At 43.5% G+C, this 24,712-nt stretch overlaps 2 protein-coding genes across 2 annotated transcripts; one reads left to right on the top strand and one right to left on the bottom strand.

The window, feature by feature from the left end:
- The first annotated feature begins 1,317 nt into the window (after positions 1–1,317).
- On the top strand, positions 1,318–9,104 carry IZUMO2 (IZUMO family member 2). Its single transcript, XM_060783059.2, has 7 exons — positions 1,318–1,613; positions 3,899–3,973; positions 4,262–4,348; positions 5,444–5,464; positions 6,692–6,772; positions 8,576–8,699; positions 8,873–9,104. The coding sequence occupies exons 1-7, from the start codon at positions 1,379–1,381 to the stop codon at positions 8,913–8,915; spliced, it is 666 nt and encodes a 221-aa protein (XP_060639042.2). The 5' UTR covers positions 1,318–1,378; the 3' UTR covers positions 8,916–9,104.
- Positions 9,105–9,376: 272 nt separating this feature from the next.
- On the bottom strand, positions 9,377–16,028 carry IZUMO3 (IZUMO family member 3). The gene is made up of 7 exons (XM_067469475.1): positions 15,803–16,028; positions 15,498–15,572; positions 13,945–14,034; positions 12,056–12,073; positions 11,841–11,921; positions 11,357–11,447; positions 9,377–9,629 (listed from the first exon to the last, which is right to left on the bottom strand). The coding sequence occupies exons 1-7, from the start codon at positions 16,026–16,028 to the stop codon at positions 9,572–9,574; spliced, it is 639 nt and encodes a 212-aa protein (XP_067325576.1). The 3' UTR covers positions 9,377–9,571.
- Between the last annotated feature and the right edge of the window lie 8,684 nt (positions 16,029–24,712).

Here is a 24,712-nt window from a genome sequence, read left to right as displayed (position 1 = left end):
TTATTGTGAGACTACAACTCCCATTGGATACAACTAGCAAGGCACTGAATATGGTAACAGTGGAGGTTGTAGAAGAATGAAAATCACGTGTTGTTCACATCTTTACCAATCCACACACTGTCTTGCTAGAGAAAAGATAAGCCACAAAGTTAAAAAAAAGGTGTTTACTCTTTGTTATGCAGAGTAACATATATACAGTCATGTGAACTGTTGCATTGACTCACACAATGTTGTTTTTAGAGATATTCCAATGGTCTTTAGGTGTCAACGTGAAGGAAAAATAATACAAACGGTCTTGGTAAGCTCCTGCACAGAAGACCTATTAATGTAACTGTTGCCAAAACTCCCAGGATCAGCTAGCTTTTCAGGCGTAGCCCAACCAATAAGTTTCATGCTTTGCATTTTCTAGTTAACACACTCACCAACTGATTTGCACATGCCCCAACAAGGAGGGAATGCTTCTGGAACATGGCCGAGCAGCCAATTGATTTTTACATGCTCCAACAGAGGTAACAAAATGCAGGAGGCCACACATTTACCATCACTTTGAAATCTCAAACTCTACCAAAGCTTGAGAAGAGCTTGAGGTTTCATCTACATTACCATATAATGCAGGGGTCCTCAAACTAAGGCCCGGCCCTCACTCAGGGTCAACTTAAGTCTGGAATGACTTGATAGCACACAACAACAACAACAATTCTATCTCATCAGCTAAAAGCAGGTCCACACTTCCCAGTGAAATACTAATAAGTTTATATTTGTTAAAATTGTTCTTCGTTTTAATTATTGTATTGTTTTTAAGTGGGTTTTTTTGCACTACAAATACGATATGTGCAGTTTGCATAGGAATTCATTCATATTTTTTTTCTCCAAATTATAATCTGGCCCTCCAACAGTTTGAGGGACTGTGACCTGACCCTCTGTTTAAAAAGTTTGAGGACCCCTGATATAACGCCATTTGAACTGCATTATATGGTCAGCCTAGACTCATATAGTGCAGATTGAACTGTGTTGAACTGGATGATATGAGTCTATGGCCCCTTCTACACTGCCATATAAAATCCAGATTATGTGATTTGAAGTGGATTATGGTAGTGTAGACTTAGATAATCCAGTTCAAAGCAGATAATGTGGATTATCTGATTTGATAATCTGGATTATATGGCAGTGTAGAAGGGACCTACGTTGCCATATAAACCAGTTCAATGCAGTTAATCTCCATTCTGAAGCTGTGTTATATAGCAGTGTAGATGGGTCCTGAGAGACAAAATCCTATAAAAGAACTTTCCCCATATCTGTGCTGGGAATAATGCAAAACCCTCCATTATGATGTCATTTCCTACAGAACCTTGAGAGAATAGCTTTCTTGGTTTGCGCCATGCATATATCAGGTCTTCCATTGGTCCTGCCTCTGTTGTGTTTGCCCACAGCTGCCTTGGGCTGCTTGCAATGTGACGAACAATTCAAGGAAAATGTGGAAAAACTCCGGACGATCGTCGTACCGCGCCAGATCCATGACACTCGCATCAAGGGACGAGCTGAAGTTCTCCTTGAAGACCTTGAAAAAAACTTTTTCTATAACTATGCCACCAACCAATTTCCTGGCCTTGCCGGTATGGTCACTTTGCATGGTCAGAATCAAAAACTTGGGGTGGCTTTGGTGGATTTTTTTTTTTACTGTTGGAAGAATGCACACTTTGTGTCCCAACTTTCCCCATCTCACTGCTGAGAAGATGTGGAAATGTTTCCTTAATGTAATGTGAATTGCAAAGTGAAATTCAGCCATGCAAAAATTATACGGGTAGTTATTGGCTAGTGCTTGAGACATCACAAACTCATGACATCTTCATCTTGCTTGAGCCATGTAATTAACATAGTTAAAGAGTTGTTCTCAGCACATTTTAAATAAAACTCAATTAGAGCCTCAACCATCCAATATTAGATCTCATCTCTCATCGGTACAGGAGTTTTTAGAGCACTTTTTTAAAAAGTGGGGAAATAAATAAGTAAATGACTACTGCTGGAGATGAATGTCCTGACTTTCTCCAATATTGTGATTTAAGGCAATTTTAGACAGTAGAAAAGGATCATAATTAAAAGGTAATTAACTGACAATGTCAGCAAGATTCTTATCCTCCCACAGGTATGAAACACTCCTTATTTCATAAAGCTTTTCTCTCCTCAAAGGTCCCATCACTATTGACCAGGCATGAGCAAATTTTGGCCCTTCTGATGTTTTGGACTCCAACTCCCAGTATTCCTAACAACCTCAGGCCCCTTCCTTTTCCCCCTCAGCCGCTTAAGCGGCTGAGGGGGAAAAGGAAAGGGCCTGAGGCTGTTAGGAATGGTGGGAGTTGGAGTCCAAAACACCTGGAGGGCCAAAATTTCCCCATATAGACTCATATAATGGAGTTTTACTATATTGAATTGCATGATATGAATTTACGCTGACCATATAATGCAGTTTCAAACCAAAGTTACTTTTAAATATAGCATTGGCTCAGCTTTCCCCAACCAAGTGTGTTGGACTACAAGTCCCATTTCTGGAGAGCGCCAGACCAAGGAAAGGCTAATCTAAAGATTGTGCTGATAAGGCTGTATCAGCTTTAAGTGAGATGTACTCATTTTATTGATTCTATTTACATCATGCTTTTCCTACAGTGATCTTTCTTCCTCTCCACTATATACTTATAACCAGAACCTGGTAGCCAAGCAGAAAGAGTAATGTTGTCAAATCTCAGCACCAGGTCCTGAGTTTTCAATTTTCATGATCCATCTCCCGGCGAAGGGGTACATTTCCCCATATTGATGAATACTGCCCCAGACAAGCAGCAAGGACTTAGGAGTGCAAGAGTTTGGCACACTTTCCAACGCTTTGTCGGTTTCTAAGGAGCATTTATATATCGATTTTGTTAGGTTTTCAATCCTCTAGCAGTCACTACAGTGCCAGGACTCCCCCTCAGTGGCGGAATGATATCACATGTAGTTCAGGTCTTTATCAATCCACACATTGTTTTGCTAGAGAAAAGTTATACCACACAAATCATCAGTAAACAATAAGGTGTTTACTCTTTGTTATGCAGAGAAACATATATACAGTCATGTGAACAGTTGCATCGACTCACACAATGTCCTTTGGGAGAGATTCAAATGTTCCTTGAGTGTCTATGTGAAGAATCTTCTTCCAGTAGCTCAGAAGCAGAAAATTATACACTAACTTGTATTGACAAGCACAGAAAAGCTAAGCATGTAACTGTTGCCAAAACTCCCAGGTTCAGCTAGCTCCCCAGGCGTTGCCCAATCAATCAGATTTTTCAGTTAACACACTCACTAAATGATTTTTACATGCTCCTACATACTCCGCTCTGCATCTACCTTTGGGCTAGACGCAAGTGGGATAGATTAACAACTCCTTGTCCTATTTTCCCATGCAAGTGAGAAGGAATCATCTCCTCATTTCAAATTGCTCTGGGAACAGATTTCTGTCTTAATTTCCAAACTGGAAAATATGTTCTCCAGGTGATGCATTTCACTTAATGCCATCAGTAATGCGTTTCACTCCATGCCATTAAATAGGGACAATCTCTAGGTCTCAGGGTTTGACCCAGAAACCTCTGGACTGACAACCATTGTGTCCTGTCAATCCTCGGAGGAAGGGAGAACAACGAGCTGAAGAACATCCAGTGGGGTTCATGGTTTGGTAGGAACTAGAACTTGGACTTCCGTGTTCATAATTCAATCTTCTAACTGCTACATTACATGATTTTTAAAAAATCAAACTGGGAAAGTGTGCAATGTGTCATTGTTGCAGACTCTTGGCTTCTGTCTTATATACTCAGAGGTGCAGTGTGCTTTCTCTGTCTAATTTGGGTAATGGGCATCTTTCTGTTCTTCCTAGTTAAGAGAAAAGTTGATGACTTGATCCTGGAGGTGAGAGCCACCACTGCAAACCTCCTTCAAACAACTCTTACAGGTGAGGATGTTCATTCTTCCTTCCCTAAAATGCCCTTCTGTTGAGATTGTTCCCATGTTGTCTCTAAATCTAACCCAGGCATGGGCAAACTTTGGTCCTCCAGGTGTTTTGGTCTTCAACTCCCACAATTCCTAACAGCCTGCCGGCTGTTAGGAATTGTGGGAGTTGAAGACCAAAACACCTGAAGGGCCAACGTTTGCCCTAGTCTAAGCCATATGCCATTTTGCCAGAAAGTCTCTTTTGGTTCCTCTCCACTTCCAGCCACGCATGTTCTCATTCTGTTCCCAGATGAGGATCTGCTGGAAAAACTGGTCGCTTTCCGGAAGGCTACCACCCTGAAGCTGAAACGGGCATTAAAAGAACACCAGGTGAAAGGTATTGGGTTCTCTCTAAGTCCCATAATTGGAGACCTTGATATTTCGTCAGGCCTTTGAAGGCTGAGTGCTTAGGAAAGAAAACAGTCTCTCTCTCTCTCTCTCTCTCTCTCTCTCTATATATATATATATATATATATATAACACTTTATAAAGACAATAATTTCCCCCTATATGACTTACATTGTTACTCATATCCCTTTAAACTAGTTCCCCCCCCCCCCCCCCACCTGTCTCATTGAAAAGCAATAATCAAAACTATAATCAAAGTTTAAAATGGACTAGGGGCCGGGCTAAGCACAGCAGTTACCCAGGGGATGCCTGGATGTGATAGCTAGGAGGCTTCTCTCATGTCATAGAATCATAGAATCATAGAATCAAAGAGTTGGAAGAGACCTCATGGGCCATCCAGTCCAACCCCCTGCCAAGAAGCAGGAATATTGCATTCTAATCACCCCTGATAGATGGCCATCCAGCCTCTGTATAAAAGCCTCCAAAGAAGGAGCCTCCACCACACTCTGGGGCAGAGAGTTCCACTGCTGAATGGCTCTCACAGTCAGGAAGTTCTTCCTCATGTTCAGATGGAATCTCCTCTCTTGTAGTTTGAAGACACTGTTCCGCGTCCTAGTCTCCAGGGAAGCAGAAAATAAGCTTGCTCTCTCCTCCCTGTGGCTTCCTCTCACATATTTATACATGGCTATCATATCTCCTCTCAGCCTTCTCTTCTTCAGGCTAAACATGCCCAGCTCCTTAAGCCGCTCCTCATGGGGCTTGTTCTCCAGACCCTTGATCATTTTAGTCGCCCTCCTCTGGACACATTCCAGCTTGTCAATATCTCTCTTGAATGTCCCCACAAGCTAGAGCTGACAGACAGAAGCTCACCCTGCCTTGCGAATTCGAACCTGCAACCCAAACTTCAGGTCAGCAGTTCAGCCAGCACAAGGGTATTACCCATTGCGCCATTGCGGCTCCTATATATGTATATACGCACACATGATTCTAGAATTGAAGGGGAGTGGGGAGATGCGAAAATAGACTTTTGGACAATTGATCTTTTTGACATGGTAGACTAATGTCAAATTCTCCTTTTTCACAGCTTGTAATAAAAAAATATGTGGTAAGTTAACTTCATCTACTTTCAGGATATTTGAGGCAGAATATTTGGGAGGGGGATCTGGAAAATGAAAGCTATTGTTGTGAGTACATGGGATGTGGTTGGGAAGGAATTCAGAGAAGAAAACTTTAGTGAGCTGAGAAGTCTCATTTGCATTGTCAATGGCTGAGAGTCTCTGGGAAAAACTAATCACTGCTGTCTCCAAAGAATCTAAGAAAAATAATAATTTTGGTCTACAACTCCAAAAATATCATTATAGCCAAGTTGCAGGAGGGGGGGGGGGCATTCAGAAAGTTTCCAAGAACTACGGTTCTACAAACAATTATAGCAGTATTTCCTACTGTTAGCAATTGTAATGTAAATATCTGATATGCAGGATGTATTTTCATTCACTGGGCGAAATTTGGCACAAATACCTGATATGCCCAAATTTGAATACTGGTGGCGTTGGGGGGAGGGGGGGGGATTGATTTTGTCATTTGGGAGTTGTAGTTGCTGGGATTTATAGTTAACCTACAATCAAAGAGCATTCTGAACTCCACCTATGATTACATTGAACCAAACTTGGCACACAGACCAACAGAAAATACTGGAAGGGTTTGGTGGACATTGACTTGACTTTTGGAGTTGTAGTTTACCTACATCCAGAGAGCACTGTGGACTTAAACCATGATGGATCTGGGCCAAACTTGGCACAAATACTCAATATGGCCAAATGTGAACACTGGCGGAGTTTGGGGAAAATAGACCTTGACATTGGGAGTTGTAGTTGTTGGGATTTATAGTTCACCTACAATCAAAGAGCATTCTGAATCCCACCAACAATAGAACTGGGCCAAACTTCCCACACGAAAACCTCATTACCGACAGATAATACTGTGTTTTCTGATGGTTTTTTGTGACCCCTCTGACATCCCCTCAAGACCCCCCTAGGGTTCCCAACTCCCAGGTTGAGAAGCACTGTTCTGTGGTGTCCTAGGACTTGTAGTTTGTACAGGCACTTAAATTGCAAATCCCAGGATTCGCTAAAATGGAATCACGTCATGAAACATCTCAGAAGTAAAAAAGAACCCCCTTTGTCTTAGGAATTGTGTAAATCTGTGGGACAAGTTTTGGAAGTAGACTCAGGAGGGATAGCTCTGCCATTGTTTACATGACTGAGATTATTCTATGACTGGTGTGACCTATATTTTCTTCCTCCATCCTATTCCTGGCCTGCCCCGGTTTCAGGCACACTCAACTATCAAGTGATGAATTGCAAAGGATGCCATGCGACTGCTGCTTACTGCATGACTATAGGCCAGTGCTTTGGTAAGTTCTGCTGGAAATATGGGGCTGTGGGCGGACAGCAGGCGTGTGACAGAAGGCATGAGGCTGCATGCAGCAGAGGAGGAGATTAGTATGATGGCGTGCCTCACTCAACACTTGCTGGATTTATATCCTCCAACATGAAAGCAATAAAAACGAAGTTGGCCAATCATAGCAATGTCAGAAGAGAGCTTGTATTGTTCAAGCCAAAGAGAAGGACTAACATAGATGGTTTAAAAAAAAAATAAATATCAAGAAGCTCCCGCGATTCCATAGCCAAGGCAGTTATAAGGGTGTCAAACTATTAGTTCAACAGTGTTGACACTCCCCTAGAGACAAGCAAATGTGATATTTCAGGCCTTCGTGATGTTACAAAAAAGTGCAGCTCTTGATAGTGTATCATATAAGAATTGTGGCGGAATGAAAATCATGCATAGTTCACGTCTTTACCCATCCACACACTGTCTTGCTAGAGAAAAGATATGCCACACAGACAATCAGTAAAGAATAAGGTGGTTACTCTTTGTTATGCAGAGCAACATATATAGTCATGTGAAGAGTTGCATTGGCTCACACAATGTCCTTTTAGAAAGATTCAAAATGGTCCTTAGGTGTCCATGTGAAGGATCTCCTTCCAGCAGCTGAAGGCCCTTCCACACAGCCCTATATCCCAGAATATCAAGGCAGAAAATCCCACAATATCTGCTTTGAACTGGGTTGTCTGAGTCCACACTCAGATAATGTGGGATTTTCTGCCTTGAGATTCTGGGATATAGGGCTGTGTGGAAGGACCCTCAGATAATCCAGGGTCCTTCCACACAGCCCTACATCCCAGAATATCAAGGAGGAAAATCCCACAATATCTGCTTTGAACTAGGTTATCTGAGTCCATACTCAGATAATGTGGGATCTTCTGCCGTGATATTCTAGGATATAGGGCTCTATGGAAGGACCCTCAGATAACTCAGGGTCCTTCCACACAGCCCTACATCCCAGAATATCAAGGTAGAAAATCCCACAATATCTGCTTTGAACTAGGTTATCTGAGTCCATACTCAGATAATGTGGGATCTTCTGCCGTGATATTCTAGGATATAGGGCTCTATGGAAGGACCCTCAGATAACTCAGGGTCCTTCCACACAGCCCTACATCCCAGAATATCAAGGTAGAAAATCCCACAATATCTGCTTTGAACTAGGTTATCTGAGTCCATACTCAGATAATGTGGGATCTTCTGCCGTGATATTCTGGGATATAGGGCTGTGTGGAAGGGCCTTCAGAAGCAGAAAATTATACTAATTTGTCTTGCCAAGCTCCTGAGCAGAAAACCTAAACATGTAACTGTTGCCAAAACTCCCAGGCTCAGCTAGCATCCTGGGAGTAGCCCAACCAATCAGCTTCATGCTTTGCATTTTCCAGTTAACACACTCACCAACTGATTTTTACATGCTCCAACAAGAATGAAATACATAATAAATGTGGGATATTTATAGTCATGGAGACACATCCTTTTCAAGGCTGGGTTCTTTCCCTGAGAGTCCTTCCCCTTCCTTAGGGCCAGTGAAGAAGAACCAGAGCCTAAGAGTTGGGAACCTGATCCGGAGTGTCTCTGGCCCCTGGATTATTTGGCAGTGTGGGCTCAGATAATCCAGTTCAAAGCAGATATTCTGGATTATTGGCCTTGATATTCTGGATTATATGGCTTTGTGGACGAGCCCTCTGTGTTGCTTGGGACAGAAAGAAGAAACTAGAAATTGCTGACCATTTCCCACCAAATACCAAATCTGGAACTTCTCCTCTTGCAGTTGATTTCGAGGAACGCCTGTCCCTCCGTTATGGAAAGCCTCTGAAGGACCCCAATATTGCCCGAACTGGAGTTGCTATTGTCCTTTGTATGGGCGGAGTGCTCTTTCTGGTGATGCTATTCTCGTGAGTATCGCCAACAACTATCCTCTCCATCTCAAAGTTACATTCAGCCATTTATTTCCCTATTATGGGTCATGTGTTTGGGAACCAAAAAGCAACCCACAAGTTTGTAGCCACATTAAAGACTAAGATTTAGGGAGGATGGCAGTGGGTCACTAACTCTCCCTTTTTTCCAGGATAATCGTCTACTGGAGGAATTGGCTGTTTCAATATATTTAGTTTGATGTCCTGCTTGAACATGTTTAGTTGAAAGACCCACTGTAGTCTCACCCATAAATGATGTTATCTGGAAAGGCTTCCAAACTGGTCAGACAACCTTTGAACTCAAAATCTTCTTCAGATCCCACAAAATGTGGACCCTGCCTTTCTTCAAATTGCTTACTTTTCCAAAATAAATACAAAACCCAGTTTTGTGCCTTTTTATTTTTGTTTTGGTCTACAGGAGTGGTTCTCAACCTGTGGGTTCCCAGATGTTTTGGCCTTCAACTCTAAGAAATCCTAACAGCTGGTAACCTGGCTGGGATTTCTGGGAGTTGTAGGAGAAGACACCTGGAGATCAACAGGTTCAGTCGTAAACGCATGGAGTAGACCATGCTCAATCACAGGTTGAGAACCACTGGTCTACAGAGATCTGCCTTTAATGGCATTCTCCTCACTTGCTCTGGTGTTTGGCACCCATCTTGTCTTCATGACTAATTCAAAGGCATTGCTCCCGTTCAGGGACCGAAATGAGATTCCTGATTTGCTTTCCTCTGTTGAAGACAGAAACATTATTCCTTATAGAAATGTTCTTTTATTTGTTCTGGCTGTTTAAAGGTGAAGGATATGTGGAAAGGTGGTGCTGCGTTGGGGAAATCTTCTGGTTTCCAAAACAGCTAACGGGCCAAAGCTTTCTGCAGACTCGTCCTCGTGTGTTTAATGCACACTATGTATCTGGAGGTACAGTTAGGAAGGGGAGAGGTTCCTTCACCTTCTAGAACACACATCAGGCCTCATCTAAACTTGGTCCTTCACTGAGAAAGGTTTTAAGATCATCCTTCTCCTAAGGCCCTAGTTGTCTTTCTACCATTTCAGCATTCTCCAGCCATAGCTGATAAATCCAAATAGGATTACAAGGATGTAAGTAGTTGTCCAGAAGTTGTTAAACTTCCTACATTCCTTTCACATTTTGGCTGTGTTAACTATCATTCCTGGGACATGCAGTCCAATAAAATATGGTGGACCACATACTGTATATAGTCATGTACAACTCAACCTCATGTATAACTCAAGAGAAGGTTTGGGGGGGAAATGATGGATCTTGGTCTGACCCCCACATGAGTCGAGGGTCATCCCATAGACAGTGGTTCCCAGCCTGTGGTCCGTAGACCACCAATGGTCCCCAAGAACTAACATATGGTCTGTGGTCTCACCATTACTACACCATTGTAATGAGAGTGACCAGTCTGGCAAAACCCTCTTACAGTGCTGAGGCAATGGGGATGTCAGGAGGGAAGAGGCTGACTACCCAGGAAAGGTGCAGCAGCAAGCCTCCTGACAGCTGCTTCTCTTCCTCCCTCATCCTGAGCGGAGACGTTCCATATGGCAACTGAAAGCAGGGCGCCTCGGTAGCTTTGTTTTTAGGCCTGTTCCTGGGGTTATATGGGGTGCTATTCAGAAAATTGCATTGGATAGACCACATCAGCTCTACATAATTAAATACGGCTTTCTGTGGGCAAGCAGAGGGCCAATTCTGTAGGCTACCTTGAGTCGCTATAAGGCTGAGAAAGACAGGATACAAATACAATAAATAAATAAATAAATACAGGATGGCATATATTCTGTATCAGAAACTAGAGCTGATGTAGTCTAACCAATGCAGTTTTCCAAATCAGCACCCCAAATAACCAAACTGAACCTAAAGTTGACCAAAAACTGATTCGTAACCTGTTTGGTACTAATGCTGGAGAAGGGTCCCTGGTCAAAGTGGTTCCTGGCCAAAGTGGTTCTTGGTCAAGTGGTCCATGGTCAAAGTAGTCCCTGGTCAAAGTGGTCCCAGGTCAAAGTGATCACTGGTCAAGTGACCTCTGGTCAAAGTGGTCCCTGGTCAAAGTAGTCCCAGGCCAAAGTTATCCCTGGTCAAAGTGGTCCCTGGTCAAGTGGTCCCTGGACAAAGTGATCCCTGGTCAAAGTGGTCCCTTATCAAGTGGTCCCTGGTCAAAGTGGTCCCTGGTCAAAGTGGTCCCTTATCAAGTGGCCCCTGGACAAAGTGATCCCTGGTCAAGTGGTCCCTGGTTAAAGTGGTTCCTGGTCAAGTGGTCCCTGATTTTAAAAAAACAGTTGGGAACCACTGCCATAGATAGAGGAAAGTGCCAATGTCATTTCAGGGGCCCTTGGCTGCCACTGCAGCTATTTTCCCACTCAGATATTTAAAAAAGCACTCCATCCAGAGAAAGGAATGATCCCTTCTCTGATAAGAATTGAGATAGAGGACTCAACCTGGATTTTGGGGGTTGATTTTTTACTAAAATTTCAAGACTTCTACATCAGTACATAGGGTAATTCCCATCAATAGGTTTATGGGGAAGAATTACTATGAGATACAAGAGGATCAACAAAATCTCAGTTTGGGTTTTCGAATTTCATGGGAAACTAGGGGACATGGCAGAGCATTTACTTACATAAGTAGAGTTGAGGTCAATACCACGGACTCACAAACGAGGAACACGTAAAGGACAATTTCATTGTATTCTGCAAGACGCTTGTCTTCCACTATGAGGCAAAAGGAACACCATATTATTCACCATTTGTGTTGCTTTGGGAGCTGAGACAAGAAAAACAATACTGTAGTAGTACTGAACTAGCAATGTGCCCACATAAATACCTGAAGTTAACAGATTGTTTCAGATCTTGGAAGCTAAGCATGGTCAAGCCAGAATGGAAGACAACCACAAAATACCATGTTCTGTGTGATATTACTTCAGAAGAAGGCAATGGCAAACCACATCTGAGTATTCTTTGCCAAAGAAAACCCTACGAAATTCCTGAGGCTATCAATTAAAAGGTGATTTGAAGGCACATATATACACACACACAAACTCAAGGTACCAAGTTGTGCCATATCTCAGATACTATGCTCTCAGATACTCAGATACTACGGCATACCTCCACAGAGCTCTCCATCATAACATTGGGCAAGAATGCGTAGGCAGGTCCAGCAGTCCAAAACGGGACCTTCAGTCACAGCTACCAAAAGGAAGACCATCACGGCTGAGAACCCAACGCTCTTGGGGTGTCGTACATTTCAGACACAGATTGTTCCAGGGACTGAGAAGAGAAGATTTTGGAATGGGGAGAGGAAAGGGGGGTCCAGTACTTACTACAGTCCTCTGAACAAGCTGAATTGTGGGAAGAGAAAAGAGAAGATTGGATTAGGACCTTGAATTTGCAGACGTTCTTTCTTAGTTCTTATGCAATTCAAGGGTTTATGCTAGCTAATCAACCATTCATGGTCATAAAGCTAATTACACCCTCTAATGCAGCGTTTCTCAACCTGGGGGTCAGGATCCCTGGGCAGGTCACCAGGGGGTTACAGAGGGGTTGCCAAAGACCATCAGAGAACATATATTTCTGATGGAACCCCTTTGGCAGATGGCTAAAGATCTCTCCATCTGTCCTTCTCTTCCTTTTTGGAAACAGATGATGAACCCTCCCACCAAAAACCCTCCTCTACTGTGATTGGCTGGCCTCTCCGCCAAGGAGAGGGCTGTTTCTGAGACTCCAAGCAGAGAGGGGAGAGCAGGTGTGTTCAGCGCATGGCAGTATGGTGCGCATGCACAGTCAAGGGAGAGCGTGCAAGGCTGGAGGGAGGCTTACACCAGTGAGTCCCTTCAAGGCATGGGGGTTCTGTGTGTGAAACTTGGCCCAATTCTATCATTGGTGGGGTTCAAAATGCTTTTTGATTGTAGGTGAACTATACATTCTAGCAACTACAACTCCTAAATGTCAAGGTCTATTTCCCCCACACTCCACTGGTGTTCAATTTGGGCATATTGAGTACTTGTGCCAAGTTTGGTCCAGATCTATCATTGTTTGAGTCTACAGTGTTCTCTGGATGTAGGTGAACTACAACTCCAAAACCCAAGTCAATGTCCACCAAACCCTTCCAGTCTTTTCTGTTGGTCTGTGTGCCAAGTTTGGTCCAATTCCATTGTTGGTGGAGTTCAGAATGCTCTTTGATTGTAGGTTAACTATAAATCCTAGCAACCCCCAAATGACAAAATCAACCCCCTCCTCCAAACCCACCAGTAGTCAGATATGGGTGTGTCGGGTATTTGTGCCAAATTTGGTCCAGTGAATGAAAATACATCCTGCCTATCAGATACTAACATTACAATTCACAACAGTAGCAAAATTACAGTATGAAGAAGCAATGAAAATAATTTTATGTTTGGCGGTCACCACAACCTGAGGAATTGTATTAAAGTATTGCAGCAATAGGAAGGTTGAGAAACATTGCTCTGATATTTCCCAGATGAAATGCGAACAACTTTACACTTAAGAGTGACTGGTGGTTGCAGAATGCCACCTTGTGAGTGAATTGTGATGTTGCACAAGGAAATGTGTAACCAAAACACATGTTCATCTGCATGTGCAATTCATACTGACATATACAGTGTGTATCTATATGTCGAAATGCACAGTGTACATACACAATGGAACTTATGTGCAACTTTGGGTCCACAAATTTGGATAGAATGCAGATATTACCAACTGGACAACAATGTCCAGCTCTTTTCACCATGGAACTCAGATTTATGTGGATTCTAGCCGTTGCTTGTGTATTTCTTATTTTTTCTTTATATTTGCTATTTGTATGTCTTTCTCAGCTATCACATTCATTTTGGGAAAAGAAACCCATGGTGCATCACAGGTTGTAGCCTAAGCTACCTTGGCAAATTATCAGGGATGTCCAACACACCTGGAAGACCAGAGTTTGGGAAACACAGCAAATGATTATAGAACAGGCATGGACAAGCTTGGGTCCTCCAAGTTGTTTTGGACTTCAACTCCCACCATTCCTAACAGCCTCAGGCCCTTTCCTTTTCCCCCTCAGCCGCTTAAGCGGCTGAGGGGGAAAAGGAAGGGGCCTGAGGCTGTTAGGAATGGTGGGAGTTGAAGTCCAAAACACCTGGAGGACCCAAGTTTGCCCATGCCTCTTATAGAAGTTGAGCCCTGCTTGGTCTGCCCATCCCTGCAAGATTGGTACCAAGGTCGGCGAACTTCTCCAGCTTCCGTTGCATGCGCGGTCGCAGAGAGGTTCTCATCTCATACAAGGAGAGTTGCCACAAGAAAACTCCTAAGTGGAAAGAAGGGAAAAGGAGCTAAAGCAAAACAGAGGGTGGAAGAACATACTTGCCAACATTTGAGAGATGAAAACTGGGACATGTGTATCCAAACAACATTGGGGTTTGTTCAAAAGGACACAGGCGATGAGTGTTGTTGCAATTTCTAAGAAAAGCAAGGTTGAAATAAGCTGAACTCTGAACCCTCCTATTTTCAGCCAGGGTTGATGAGGATAATTGGGTCTGTATGGCGCTCCACGCAGTCGTGCTGGCCACATGACCTTGGAGGTGTCTACGGACAATGCTGGCTCTTCGGCTTAGAAATGGAGATGAGCACCAATCCCCAGAGTCGGACTCGACTGGACTTAATGTCAGGGGAAAACCTTTACCTTTACCTTAGTTCAAGACAGCTAGAGAATGCTACATTTAGGAGAATACCTTTGTGGCAGTGTTTCTCAACCTAGGGATCAGGACCCCTGGGGGGGTCACGAGGGGGTTTCAGAAGGGTCACCATAGACCATCAGAAAACATATATTTCTGATGGTCTCAGGAATCCTTTGGCAGAGAAGGGTGAAGATCTCTCCGCTTGTCCTTGTCTTCTTTTTTGAAAACAGATGACAAATCCTCCTACCAAGGGGAGGGCTGTTTCTGAGACTCCAAGTGAGGAGAGGAGAGCAGGCATGCTTGGCACATGGCAGCATGGTGCAAATGCATGGGTGAGGGAGAGCATGAGAGACTGGAGGGAGGCTCATGCCAACCTTCTGAGTGAGAAGTTTGGTCCAATTCTATAATTGGTGGGGTTCAGAACACTCTTTGATTGTAGGTGACCTATAAATCCCAGCAACTACAACTCCCAAATGTCAAGGTCTATTTCCCCCAAACTCCACCAGTGCTCACATTTGGGCATATTGAGTATTCATGACAAGTTTGGTCCAGATCCATCATTGTTTGAGTCCACAGTGCTCTCTGGATGTAGGTGAACTACAACTCAACAACTGAAGGTCAATGCCCACCAAACCCTTCCAGTCTTTTCTGTTGGTCATGGGAGTTCTATGTGCTAAGTTTGGTTCAATTCCATCACTGGTGGAGTTCGAAATGATCTTTGATTGTAGGTTAACTATAAATCCCAGCAACTACAACTACCAAATTACAAAACCCATCCACCTCCAACCCCACCAGTATTCAAATTTGGGTGTATCAGGTATTTGTGCCAAATTTGATCCAGTGAATGAAAACACATCTTGCATATCAGATATTTACATTATGATTCATAACAGTAGCAAAATGACAGTTATGAAGTGGCAACTAAAGTAATTTTATGGTTGGGGGTGACCACAACATGAGAAACTGTATTAAGGGATTGTGGCCTTGGGAATGTTAAGGAAGACTGCTTTATGGTATCCACAAGAAAGCTTAGTGTATGAGGCTAAGAGTTTCCCAATGGGAAAATCCCACACGCACCAGCTTCCCACCATACCTCTCCATGTGCCGGCCTTTATCTCTCGCAAACGGCTGATAATTTCTGCTTTAATAGCTTTCACTCCACGTACATCTGAAAGGAGACATCCACAGATTTAACTCTATCTGTCTGACACTAAAGGCCAGAGCTTGGAAAATTATTGTGGTACTGCAGCTCCCAGGATCCTCAAGTGAGCATGGACACCAGCCACTTTGTTTATGGCATTCTGGGAGATACAGTCCCCAGAGGTAACTTTCCCAGACTCTGATTATGTTACAGTTTGCTTTCCCAGCCCCAGTGATGCATCTCTGTTCAGGTCGCACCCAGCACTCTTTCATATTTCTGTCGGAGGTAAGTGCCGTGAATATTTGAGAAGGCCTCAACATGCCGCTCAATAAGCGATTCACGGTCGGGTACGTCATTGGGCAATGTTTCCTTCATGATGGTGGCTGCCGACTCCAAGAAGCGGCGGTCACATTGCAGGCAACCAGAGGCTGCTTTGAAGGAGAGCAGGAACGGGAGGAAGACTGACAGGAACCAAGGCACCATGGCAGCAGCTCCAAAATCAGGACCTAATACCACAAAAGTGAAATAACCTTGCTTAAAGCAAGGAGTTCGGAAAGGAAAGGTTGCCAAGGAGAGCGAGTGTATAGGCAAATGTTGGTATGAGTCTCTATGATGCTAGATCTAGAACACAAAGTGAGGTCAGCTGTGTAGAAGCTAGAACATTGAAGCGATGTCAGGTTCTTATTGATCTTCCATGCTTCTATTCTTCCTCAAACAGTGTCTGGCTCTAGCCTTTTAGTTCTGGTTTTCATGGCTAAAGGACCTCTGATAGGGTTGCTGGCCTGGACTCTGCCCATGCAGCTGGCTAGCACATGCCTCCGTTGCTGGCCGGATGCTGTAGTGAGCTTTGGCTACGATGCCAATCTGCTGCTCGGTCAGGATTCAGATGCCGCTCGGAGCCTGTTCAACATCTTCCTGGGCGACACTGCTTCCAATGGCAGAGGATATTTGGGTATAAATGAGGACGAGACAATGGTTGCGTCTACTGGGCCACAATGGACCCTCATGAGAGCTTGGAGTGCTAGGCGCACTCCCTGCCACAATCCAGTACAAAATACTACAATCCCCTTAATGCCATTTCTTCAATGTTTGCCCCCTGGTGCCCTCTATGGCACTTTAAAACATCAAAACATCCGGGCATCCTCTGGGCAACATTCTTGCAGACGGCCAATTCTCTCACACCAGAAGTGACTTGCAGTTTCTCAAGTCGCTCCTGACATGATAAAAAAAACAAAACAAAAAACAAGACAGCAGCTCCTGGTGGCACAATGGGTTAAACTCTTGTGCCAGCAGGACTGTGATGGCACGAGTGGCGCCACCTATATGTAGAACTGTAAGTTGCAGGATTTGAACTGTTGTATCATGCCTGGTTTTGCCTTTTTACCCTGTAAATGTGCAGTTGGATTGATTGTGATTATAGCTGTCAATTGTTGTTTGCACCAGTTGAATTGCTCCTCCTGCTCAATTGTTTGACCCCACCTCTTCCTAGAGAGCAGGACAGTGTTTCCTTTTCCATTCCACCATCAAACTTTCTATCAGATGGACGTGAGAGAGAGACTTGGCTCTGATGCCCTTGATTAAGTTACCTCTCAGCACCAATTCTGAGGTTCTTACCCTTGAGACTTATGCTTCATGTTCAGATCAACCTTCTTCAAACCCGTTCTTTGGCACCAGAGGAAGGCTTTGTGCCTTCAAAATGTAGGCCATTGGAATTGAGGTTGTGATTATTCCGATATTCACAGCCATTGAGAAAGAGGAACCTAGAAAAGCTTCTCAGCTGCAAAACTCCTTGGACCCAAGACAACCAGAGACTGTAATGTATATTTTCCTTTATCCCTTTGAAACTTCCAGCTTATTGCCTTAAAGGGATAACTCTTTGTGAACAATTAAACTTATTTTGAGTTATCTACAGTGTTTTGGTCCTTGGGAGTTCTAGTTTCCTAAAGGAGGGCAAGAAGCAATCCCCTGGGGAGAGATGTCACATCCATGCCTCTTTCACTAAGAGTTATAGCCCCCAGGTGCGACGGCACAAGGGACTGCTGACCGAAAGATTGGTGGTTTGAATCTGGGAAGTGGGTTGAGCTCCCGTCTGTCAGCTCCACCTTCCCATGTAGGGACATGAGAGAAGCCTCTCTCAGGACAGTAAAACATCCTGGCGTCTCCTGGGCAATGTCTCTGCAGATGGCCAATTCTCTCACACCAGAAATGACTTGCAGTTTAATGTATTGTCGAAGACTTTCATGGTCAGAATCACTGGATTGTTGTAGGTTTTTCGGGCTGTACGGCTATGTTGTAGAAGCATTCTCTCCTGACATTTTGCCTGCATCTATGGCAGGCATCCTCAGAGGTTGTGAGGTCTGTTGGAAACTACAAAAATGATATATAAACACAATTTTCCTAGTTTCCAACAGACCTCACAACCTCTGAGGATGCCTGCCATAGATGCAGGCGAAACGTCAGGAGAGAATGCTTCGGGAACATGGCCATACAGCTCAAAAAACCTACAACAACCCAGACTTGCAGTTTCTCAAGCTGCTCTTGACATGAAAAAAAAAACCCCCAAAGACACCAGAAATATGGCAAAAATGCCCCTCTTGAAGGCATTTGGGGGCCAAAAAATGGCTGTGGGTACTGGGATTGCATTGAGTTACAGGCTGCATTTTGTCCAACCCAATACAGAAATAGTGGAAAAGAAAGGCCACGTGACACCCCTTCAAATGCTGGGCCTTGACTTCAGAGGTAGATAGGAAGCTAAGGTCATGCATCTTTCCCCCCTTACTATAAAATGTAACTACAATACAATTATAATTATTTTGGGAGAAACCAAACCTGTAAATAAATACCTTCAACAATAACTTTCCAAATTCTGAAATACCGTCCTTCCCTGATCTGGTATCTGCTGGTCGCATTGGACTACAATTGATATCATCTCCAGGAAGTCTAAAACAGACATAACATGTCAAATTATTCCTGGTGTTTTCTTCAAAGTGGGAGATCATGTCCCAAAAAGAGGATTTGGTCAGGAACTCTGTGCCTCAACTTTTTTGTTATCTGCCCTTATTTCTGCAGAACGGGATCACATGGAGCGTGAAGCTGGGCAACTTTTTCGCCGGATTGAAAATATCATTCAAACAAGAGGAAAAGGTAGGAAATGGTGCTATTTCAGACAGAGAAAACATTCTTAGATGGGAGCTGCACTTGCTATCAAAATACCTTTTTGCACCATAATAATTTCTGATACACTTGTCAAATGATAATCTGGATTAATTTGAGCAAGTCACATTTTCTCAATCTCAGAAGAAAGCAAAAACAAACCCCTTCTGAATAAATCTTGTGTGATAGGTTTTCCTTAGGACTGTCATAAGTTGGAAATGACTTGAAGGAGTCGCGGTGGTGCAATGAGTTCGACCCTTGTGCCGGCTGAACTGCTGACCTGAAGGTTGGCAGTTCGCATCCGCAAGACAAGGTGAACTCCTGTCTGTCAGCCACAGCTTCCCATGCGGGAAATGAGAGAAGCCTCCCACAGGATGGTAACACATTTGGGTGTCCCCTGGGCAACGTCTCTTCAGATGGCTGATTCTCTCACACCAGAAGCAACTTGCAGTTTCTCAAGTTGCTCCTGACACAATTTAAAAAAGAACTTGAGGCCCACAATAACTCTTATTCTATAATAACAATGGGTGAAAATCACTATTACAATTAGAGGTGTGTAACCTAGACACAGGCCTCCATACCTGGTTCATATTCCCAATCGTGCCACTTTTGCCATAACTATAAACGTCCGTAGAGACATTATTCTTTCTCCATCACTCAGAGCTTGGAAATTACTCTGGGGGACCAGAGCTCTCATAATCTCACTATCTGAAGGATCTTTGAAGTTTAAGTCCAATAAAGTAATTTGCTGTTTTTTGGTGCATTTTTTAAAAATCCCACAGAGCATGTGATTGGCGCAGCAGAGGAGGAAAAAAAGAACTTTGAAAAGAAATTGGAGGAGGCATCCAATGCCTTCATGAAGGAACGTAAGTGCCATTCCATCCTAAATTTCCCAGTTTGTGTTGATGAATGATCCAGATACATAGGAAGATATTTTTTGCTGAGTATCTACATCAGAATTTCTCAACCTGGGGTCGGGACCCCTGGGGGGGGGGGGGATTCATGAGGAAGTGTCAAAGGGGTCACCAAAGACCATTAAAAAGCACAGTATTTTCTTTTGGTCATGGGGGTTCTGTGTGGGAAGTTTGGCCCAATTCTATTGTTGGTATGGTTCAGAATGCCTTTTGATTGTAAGTGAATTATAAATCCCAAATGTCAAGGTCTATTTTCCCCAAACTCCACCAGTCTTTACATTTGGACATATTGAGTATCCATGTCAAGTTTGGTCCAGATCCATCGTTGTTTGAGTCCACAGTGCTCTCTGGATGTAGGTGAACTACAACCCCAAAACTGAAGGTCAATGCCCACCAAACCCTTCCATTATTTTCTGTTGGTCATGGGAGTTCTGTGTACAAAGTTTGGTTTGATTCCATTGTTGGTAGAGTTCAGAACGCTCTTTGATTGTAGGTGAACTATAAATCCCAGCAACTACAACTCCCAAATTACAAAATCAATCCCCCCCCCCCTAATCCCACCAATATTCAAATTTGGATGTATCAGGTATTTGTGCCAAATTTGGTCCAGTGAATTAAAATACATCATGCATATCAGATAATTACATTATGCTTCATAACAGTAGCAAAATTACAGTTATGATGCAGCAACAGAAATAATTTTATGGGTGGGGGTCACCACTACATGAGGAACTATATTGAGGAATCGCAGCAGCATTAGGAAGGTTGGGAAACACTGATCTACATCACCGCTGTCTGCATTGGCTAAGGGACATTACCAAGCAAATTCAGACACCAAATATTGGGTGTCATGGAAAGGCAGTACCTTAAGTTATTGATTTAATAAGGAAACAAGGAGAAAGCCTTTTGGAAGTTTGTTTCATGTCCCGAAATACTTTGATTAGCTTTGGGTGCTTGCACTTTGACATTGTTGTTTTATCTCAGACAGCAAAATTCGTTGAGCTTTCTCAAGATTTCTTTGAAGAGTCTTTGCTAGTCCTGTCTAAAAATGCCAGCAATTGAATTTGGGACCATCTATATTTGGATGGTTATATTCCGCAGCTAACACTGGGTTCAGAGGTTAATACTTAATACTCTCTTTTAAGTCATTTTATTTGTTGTCGTTTGTCATGAAGAGTGAGGAAAAACTGGACACACTAAAATCACGGGTGTTGTAGGCATCAATACTATTTGGCAGAGAAGGCTAAAGACTTGTAAAACTACAACCCATGACTCCATAGCATCAAGCCATAACAGTTCAAGTAGAATCATAGAATCATAGAGTTGGAAGAGACCTCGTGGGCCATCTAGTCCAACCCCCTGCCAAGAAGTAGGAAAATCGCATTCAAAGCACCCCTGACAGAAGGCCATCCAGCTTCTGTTTAAAAGCCTCCAAAGAAGGAGCCTCCATCACACTCTGGGCAGAGAGTTCCACTGCTGAACAGCCCTCACAGTCAGGAAGTGCTTCCTAATGTTCAGGTGGAATCTTCTTTTCTGTAGCTTGAAGTCATTGTTCCGCGTCCTGGTTTTCAGGGTAGCAGAAAGCAAGCCTGCTCCCTCTTCACTAATACTTCCCCTCACATATTTATCCATGTCCATCATGTGTCCTCTCAGCCTTCTGTTCTGCAGGCTAAACTTGCCCAGCTCTTTAAGCCTCTCCTCATAGGGATTGTTCTCCAGACGATTGATCATTTTAGTAATATCAAACTGCATTTATTATACATGTAGATGCGCCCTCAGAAACAACACTTGTGTGTGGGAAAGGATGGTTAATCTTTCACTAATGCCCTTTTCAAGGCCTATTTATAAATTTTTACTCCACTTCAGGTGGCTGTGAAAATACAGCCAGTTCTTCCAGATTGAAGACTAAAGGTGGAATTATTCATGAGGGGAGGGTTTGGTGGTTTGTTTCATCTATATTCCACCTTTCTTCCAATGAGGACATGGTGGTTCTCTACCTTGCTCACTTTATCTTCACAACAATCCTGGCTAGGTTGAGAGAGAATGCATCATCCAACCTCATCTAGTAAATTTGACAGTCCATTGAAGACTAGATACAGGGTGTTCTAACTCCCACCTCTCATTGCCATTATCCTGAGCTCTGAATACAAAGTGGTGGCTTTAGGTCTTGGGTCTATACACTCAAGATAGACCAGCCATGAGAATGAAATGAAAGCATAACAACGGAAAAAGTAGTTTGTTGTATGGGGTAGGGTTGGGCAATGGAAGCCTGGGTAGGCTTTGCAAGTATTGGGTTGGGGAAAATTCCATTTGCTGATTCTCGTAATTTGTTTCCCCCCCTCTCCCTCCTCCCCTTTTAACCCTCACAGTCTGCAGCCTTTCCTGCGGTGAGTACGTCTGTCTAAACCAGATGTGCCTCTGTCTGGCCATCTGTTGCCTGGTGTGCATACATGTGTTGGCGTGTGTTGGGGTACATTTTTAATTTGCTTGCATAGATGCATATGTGAGTGTCAAGAGCAGGCATGGACATTTTTTTTTTTGCCTTGAGGCTGCATTGTGGGCCCGGGAGGGGGTGGGGCAAGGCCTGGGTCACCCACAGGTTGTCCTCCTGGCATAAGGATGGGGCCGGGAAGAAAACAAGACATGTGGCGACTGACTCAATCCTCATTCCCCCGATCTTCAGGCTGTCCTTTCAACATTTTGGTGGAGGAAGGAGAGAAACGTGGTAGCTGAGAACGCTCCAGAAGGCTCTTAGCTGCTGTGTGCCTTCCTCCCTTCTCCTTTCTACCCCTTAATACACCAGAGGCACTCCAAGTGGTCAGCTACTGGTGAAAGGACATTTAATCAACTACCAAGCTTGCAAACTTTGTGTTTTGTTTGTTTGTTTGTTAAAAATGCAATACAATTGTTTGGTTTGTTCCTGACACGATAAATAAAACGAATTCTCCTTTCTCCACAAGGATGTGGCAGGCTGCCACATATTTATGCCGAAAGGACAGGAAAAATTGGAAGGCCTGAGGTAAGTGCCTAGGGGGCCACATTTGGCCCCCGGGCCTTAGTTTGCCCATGCCTAGTCAAGAGTTTTGTGAATTCTAAATATTAAGTAGGAGGTACCCATTTGTCTAAGCTTCTCCAAACTAGACCCTGTTCCTTCCCTGTGTTTTGGATTCACAAAACTGACAAAATATAGGCATAACTTGGTAATATTACTTTTTCAACTACTGTTTCTAAGGATGCCCAGTTAGGGCCTGAATCAAAAATGGTGTGAGGACAACTTCCAACAAACCTGATTTTTTTGCTCACTTCCACCTTTGAGATGGTGACTGCTCTTGTAGTTCAGCCTGTGATTGTGTCTGATGTTCATGATGGGAATGGGGATGAGGGTTTGCCTGGGCCTGAGTTAAGCTCAGACGAGTGGCCCAAGGTATCTCATGAAGATTCACAAGGTCACATTCCTGGGAGGGGCCCTCAACAGTCTTTCTCTGAGAAACTGTCTTCTGAAGATGAATTGCCAGTTGCAGAAATTAATGAGAGTGAAGACAGAATGCAAGGCTTTTATAAAAAGGGCATAGTTCTCAGGCACAGCAAAGGTCAATTTGTTTGCAAGAAAAGAGGGATAAGAAACCCTTATCTGGTTGTAAGAGCAAGAGAAATGCTTTCCTTTCGGTTCTGGGGACAGGAAAAGCTTTGTATTGATACACGGGAATTTCCTCGATCTCGTCAACGTTGGAATGTTATGATGGTCTTGTTTCCAAGTATTTCTAGTTTCATGTATCAAGTTTTGTTGGGCTCCTGATCTGAGTACTGGATTTTCATGCTGCCTTGTTCTGTGGATTTTGTATCTTTGAATCTTGTGAGTTGTCTTATGCCTTGAAGTTCATGGACTATTCTGTCTTGGAACTGTACTTTTAAAACCATTTTTACTGCTTTGCCTACATTTATTCTTCAATTAACTGCTTGCTGATTTTACCACGCTGGTGTGGTGTTCAAGGTTAGTGGTGTTCCTGCTCTGGAGTACAATAGCTGCAGTTTGAGAGGCAGTTTGTCTGTCTCCCAGATCCTCAGTCTCTCTCAGCCTCGTTTCTCATACATAACACAACTAGCAAACAAATGAGATGTAACGATGAAGAGACTAAGGATTTGAGAGATGGAGTGCTGCAGTTGCCACTTCAAAGGGAAGATTAAGGTGGCTGATGGCAAAAAGAAAGGAGCCATTGATTAGTTTTGGTTCAGAGGCCACAAACCATGCTTGGTCATTCATCTAAACCAACAACAATTTTATTTAATGTTTAAACCATTTCAAACCTTTCTCTGACATTTCCATAGCCAACTCTCGCTATCGACCCTATGAAGTGGCTTACTGCGTTGACTGCCAGGTTAGCAACGTTTTTTGCAATGACCCCGTAGTATGTGCAGGTAAGTGTCTTTTCTTCTTCTTTCTCACCTGTCTATTCCTCCTTCAAACATAACATGCTTTCATCTGTATGTACTCTTCAAAGCATTGAACTGATTTGAGGAATACATTTCCACATCAGCAAAGCCTTCTTAAAATACAAACTAAATCCTGAAGCAGATTCATTTTTCCATTTACATCATAGCTACTAACTGCCACCGAAATGAAAAACAGAACCCAAGATCCTAAATCAGTGTTACTCACCCTGGGGGTCGGGACCCCTGGGGCAGGGTCACAAGGGGGTTTCAGAGGAGTTGCCAAAGACCATCAGAAAACATATATTTCTGATGGTTTTAGGAACCCAATTGACAGAGAGGGCTGAAGATCTCTCTGCCTTCCCTTCTCTTCCTTTTTGGAAACAGACTGTGAATCCTCCCACCAAAAGCCCCCCTTTCACTGTGATTGACTGGCCTCTCAGCAAAGGGGAGGGCTTTTTCTGACACTTCAAGCAGGGAGGGGAGAGCAGGTGTGCTCAACGAATGGAAGTGGTGTGAATGTGCGGGCAAGGGAGAGTGTGCCAAGCTGGAGGGAGGCTCAGTCATCTAGTCCCTTCAAGGCATGGGGATTCTGTGTGGAAAGTTTGGCCCAATTCTATCATTGGTGGTGTTCAGAATGCTCTTTGATTGTAGGTGAATTATAAATCTCAA

The sequence above is a fragment of the Anolis sagrei genome, chromosome 6 (genome assembly GCF_037176765.1).
Source record: "Anolis sagrei isolate rAnoSag1 chromosome 6, rAnoSag1.mat, whole genome shotgun sequence".
Lineage (NCBI taxonomy): Eukaryota > Metazoa > Chordata > Lepidosauria > Squamata > Dactyloidae > Anolis > Anolis sagrei.
The sequence above is the reverse complement of the archived record's forward strand: the minus strand, read 5'-3'. Positions and strand labels throughout refer to the sequence as shown.

Coding starts and splice junctions, on each gene's coding strand:
- IZUMO2 (XM_060783059.2), top strand. CDS start 1,379: ATGCATATATCAGGTCTTCCATTGGTCCTGCCTCTGTTGTGTTTGCCC. Junction 4,349..5,443: donor AAAAGAACACCAGGTGAAAG/GTATTGGGTTCT, acceptor CCTTTTTCACAG/CTTGTAATAAAAAAATATGT. Junction 8,700..8,872: donor TTTCTGGTGATGCTATTCTC/GTGAGTATCGCC, acceptor CCTTTTTTCCAG/GATAATCGTCTACTGGAGGA.
- IZUMO3 (XM_067469475.1), bottom strand. CDS start 16,028: ATGGTGCCTTGGTTCCTGTCAGTCTTCCTCCCGTTCCTGCTCTCCTTC. Junction 11,448..11,840: donor TGATGGAGAGCTCTGTGGAG/GTATGCCGTAGT, acceptor TTTGCCTCATAG/TGGAAGACAAGCGTCTTGCA. Junction 9,630..11,356: donor TTGACCTCAACTCTACTTAT/GTAAGTAAATGC, acceptor CTGTACCTCCAG/ATACATAGTGTGCATTAAAC.